Raw genomic sequence first — 4,037 nt, forward strand, 5'->3', positions numbered from 1 at the left:
CTTGAAGCTAAGCCTTGCATACTAGGCAATCCCTGATTGGTGGTTAACTGCCAGCAATCAACAGCAAGGTGTTATCTTTCCTTGGCACCATCCGTCTCCCACTCCCCTGTGCTCTGCAAACATGCCATCATGTTAATTGTTGTCTAGACAAGCTCAAGCACATTCCCCTCAGCTAACCGATTGCCACGCATGGTCCTAGTTTGCAGACCGCTCCTGCAGTCATCCAGTGCACTCAACAATGATATTAGAGGGACACAGAAAAAGTCACTACAGAAGAAATTGTTAGAAGCAACCCATGTTTATTTTCATTGCAGCAGGGTAACAGGTTTACTCCTTCACAGCTAGTTACGCAGCAGCATAGCACTGGGAGCCGTGCTCCAGTTTTCTCCAGGTACAAACATAAACCACGGAAGGATTTAGGTTAGAGGGGACTTCTGGATATCATCTGATCCAACCACTTGCAAAAGCAGGCCAACTTCAAACTTCAGGCTAGTTTTCAGCCTTGGTCTATGTCACCATTGTTCACAAGAGAGAGGAATTAACCCAGAGGTTGCATGAGTTCACGGTTTACAGTCTCAGCTCTCCCCAGGATTTCCAATGCCAGGACAGCATTCCGGTGACAGTGCTTAAGTATCTCTGAAAATGACTGAGGGAGAATTAGAGAAATCTCTCCTTCCCCTTCTCTACCACTTTGAAGACCATCTGTCACCAGCTGATGGCTATGGGTGTGAACATCAGCAGCGTGATCCTGAATGCAGCCCGGAGGAGCACTCGGGCCTCCTGTTTGCAGCTGCCCGCGGCAGGGCTCTGGCTGCAGCTCCCTTCATTCCTTGCACGAGGGCAGGTGTCACAGCAGCAAGGAGCACACAGCCAGGCACTCTCAGAGAAGCTTCCCGAGTCACCTTCACGGGGAACAAGCCTTAGCACAGCTCTCCAAAGGGCACCCCCTAACACAAGGGCCGCAGGGGTCACTGAAGAGATTTCTCACAGATCCATGGGGCAGGGATTTCGCAGCTAGAAGCACGGATGAGACCATCCTCCAGAGTGGCACAGTTCTGCACAAAGCTGTTGAACAGGACCCTGTGGAAGACACAGGCGGAGCACACAAGCAGGGGGACGTTAGAGAGAGGTCTCCGCTTTGGCAGGGGGAAAAATACCATAGATTTGGAGGTAGGAGGCTCACTGCAGCTGGGTCTTATGTCAGGGAAGACCTGTCTTGGGACATGGGAAGTCTAGCAGTGGGGCTTGCTCTTCCCAGAGCTCATCGTGAGACTGTCAGTTAGTCTCATTCTGGGCTCTCCATTTCCCATCACTAAAGAGAGAAAAGCCCTGTCCTACGTGTTTTTTGCGGTTCCACTTAAAGCGTTTGGAGACCTTGGGACAGAAAGTATCAAATACCCCAGTTCAAACCTGTTGTATGGGCATGCAAAAGGTAAAAGCTTCTGCTTCATTAAGGTTACCCAATCAAGGACCCTCTCAGTGCAAAAGGGGATAATAAGGAAGAAATGGCTAAACGGAAACCCACAGAGACACAAACCCAGTGCAAGTAAAATGACAGAGGCAACAGCAAAGACCAAAAGTCTTCAGCCACTAACTGATGCTCTGTCAAGGAAGTTCAGGCAGTGCTTTGGAGAGGGACACCCTGGGCTTTGTAACTGCTAAGGGGGCAACAAGAGGAACAGGGGGGTTTGGGGTACTTGAAGTCGGCCTGTGGTGCTGTGCAAAACCTGTTTAGGAAGATTTAGGGGAAGGGGAGTGAGAGAGAGGAGGGGATGGGTCATGTGTGAGCAGCTGCTGACGGTGTGTGAGCGTTGTCTGACCCAGCCCTGCCCTGATCGCCGCAGCCTGTCCTGGCTTCTCATTAAAGCCTTCCCGCACGCTCCCCCCGGCAATCTCGCCCCCTGCCCCTGTGGTCAGTGCTGTGAGGATGAGGTGCCGGCGGCCGGGGCACCCTGTGAGCGGGCACGGTGCCAGCTCTGGGGTCAGGGGGGTGCAGGACCCTGGGCGGTGGTGCCAGCCACTGGGGTGGGTGAGGGGCTCAGCCCGGTCCCTGGGTTGGGGTGGGTGCCTGTGTGTCCTGGGCGCAGCTGCTGGGGGGACCGGGCTGAGTGAGGGGCTCGGTGCCGGCAGCTGGAGCGGGGCCATGGGTCACAGCCCGTGTGCTGGGGGGAGAGTGCTTGTGTCCTCCCCCAGCCCGGGCTGCGCGGGCAATTCCCTAGCAAGCTCCAGGCTGCACTAGCCAGTGAGTAGGAGGCCCCAGGTCTGGGCAGGGGTATCAGGTGGGCAGAGGGTCTACGCTGGTATTTGGAGGGAGTCCCGAAAGTGTAGGGTGCCTGTAAGACAAGTGTGTGAGTGTGCCCGCTTGCTAGCAAGCAGTGAGCTGGACCCCCTAGTGAGTAGGGGACCTGTGGGGTGGGTAAGAGGGGCTGGGATCTGGGCAGGGATGGTCGGATGGGGAGGTGCTCAGGGGATCCATAAATGTTTATGTGTGCTTGTGAACCTAGAGAGCCCTCTGTGTGTGCCTTCACTAGTGATCTTCAATCCTGAGCAGCCAGAGAGGAGGAAGGGGACTTGCCTGCCTACAGCTGTGCTTTATGTCAGCCCTGGCAGCATCACGTGCAGGTGCTGCTGAAGGCAGTGCCTTGCCTGTGGCAGTCTGTGTCAGAGTCCTTCACGTGCCTGTCTGTCTGTGTGTTTGAGTCTCTGGGATACATGCTCAGATCCACCTGGCTGAACCTGCAAAGGAAAAGCAGCGGCTGTGCCCATCAGCCCGAGACAGACACTCCCAGGTCTCTGGGTGCACCCAGCTGGGGTCCAGCAGCCAGGCAGGAGGAACCCCTAACTTCTGGTGCTGCTAGAGCCTGCAGCCACTCTGAACATCCCTTACAAGCTGTGTTTATTGTTGGTTGGCTTCCATTGATTACAGAGGGAACATTTTGTGGGAAAGGATTAAGGGTGTGGGAAGGACCTCAAGCCCTTTACTTTGTCTAAAAACACAGAGGAAACACCATACTCACTTTGTGTCAGTCAGTTTTGAGCCATCTTCCCAAATCCAGCCACCACCAGTGTTATTCTTCAAACCGATCCAGTAGGATTTACTGTAGACTATCTGGAAGAAGTCCTAAGAGGGACAGAGGGGCAGAGAGATCAGTAGATTTGGAGAAACCCGGCCAGGTTCTGGGTTCTGAGGGGGCAATAAAGGGGCGTTGTATGAGAGAGGGAGTTCGCGGGCCATTTCTCAATGTTCTTTGAACACCCACGCCCATCCTTCCTACAGGGACATGCTTTGTAAGCCTCAGTGTTTCGGAGTGCCGGGCAGCTCCCCTGACCGGGGGGGCTGAGGGCTGAGCCCATGACAAACTCAGTGGAGGCTGGCAGAGAGACGCGAGTCCCTGGTGCAAAGAGGCCAAGCGAAAGCCCTGCCAGATGCAGGTGGTCCCAGTGCGCTGCAAATGCCCTTTACCCTCTCCCTTCCCCATGGAGGGGAAGAGCCGGGGCAGTACAGCGCCTTGGACCTCTCCCCCACAATCCTACCATCCAACGTGGTAAAGGCCCTCTGCCCTTGCCACTGCAAAGGCACCCACCATTTCACTGGTACTGTTGACCACCAGGAGATGAGCTCCCTGTGCCCGGCAGGATTCCCGGCTGGAATGCCAGTCCTTCCTCTCCCTGGAGAAGAAGTAGCAGCATTCTCTGTAGGCCACCCACTGCTCAGGGCAGCGTGGACATGGACAGTCTGCAAAACAATCATACATCTCTCTGCCCATTCATAGTCATAGCCTAGTTCATTACAAACACCTTTCACAGATATACCCTCGCCAGAAGATGATTCTCCACAGTTACAGTAGTGCCAGCCCTGGAGCTCTGCTGAGACTGACAAAGTCAATGTAGTTACCTGCATCAGAGTCTGTGAAGGGCATCCATGTTCCACATGGGAATAGGTGAGACTCTAGGGGTCTCTTGGGACCTTCCTTTTCCTTCCCAGTGTTTTGGGGTTTTTTTTAGCTTTTCCCTCCCCTTTTTGTTCTGTTGTCTCC

General features: G+C 54.4%; 1 protein-coding gene across 1 annotated transcript; it reads right to left on the minus strand.

Moving 5' to 3' along the window:
- Positions 1–968: 968 nt before the first annotated feature.
- On the minus strand, positions 969–3,755 carry LOC121088618 (killer cell lectin-like receptor subfamily G member 1). The gene is made up of 3 exons (XM_040594987.1): positions 3,585–3,755; positions 3,018–3,121; positions 969–1,080 (listed from the first exon to the last, which is right to left on the minus strand). The coding sequence occupies exons 1-3, from the start codon at positions 3,753–3,755 to the stop codon at positions 969–971; spliced, it is 387 nt and encodes a 128-aa protein (XP_040450921.1).
- Between the last annotated feature and the right edge of the window lie 282 nt (positions 3,756–4,037).

The sequence above is a fragment of the Falco naumanni genome, chromosome 5, assembly GCF_017639655.2.
Source record: "Falco naumanni isolate bFalNau1 chromosome 5, bFalNau1.pat, whole genome shotgun sequence".
In the NCBI taxonomy this organism is placed as follows: Eukaryota; Metazoa; Chordata; class Aves; order Falconiformes; family Falconidae; genus Falco; species Falco naumanni.

Excerpts from the sequence above, each read along its gene's own strand:
- LOC121088618 (XM_040594987.1), bottom strand. The coding sequence starts at position 3,755 with ATGTATGATTGTTTTGCAGACTGTCCATGTCCACGCTGCCCTGAGCAG. Across the intron at positions 3,122-3,584 it reads TCAACAGTACCAGTGAAATG|GACTTCTTCCAGATAGTCTA; the intron begins GTGGGTGCCTTT and ends TGTCCCTCTTAG. Across the intron at positions 1,081-3,017 it reads TCAAAACTGACTGACACAAA|GGTCCTGTTCAACAGCTTTG; the intron begins GTGAGTATGGTG and ends TGTCTTCCACAG.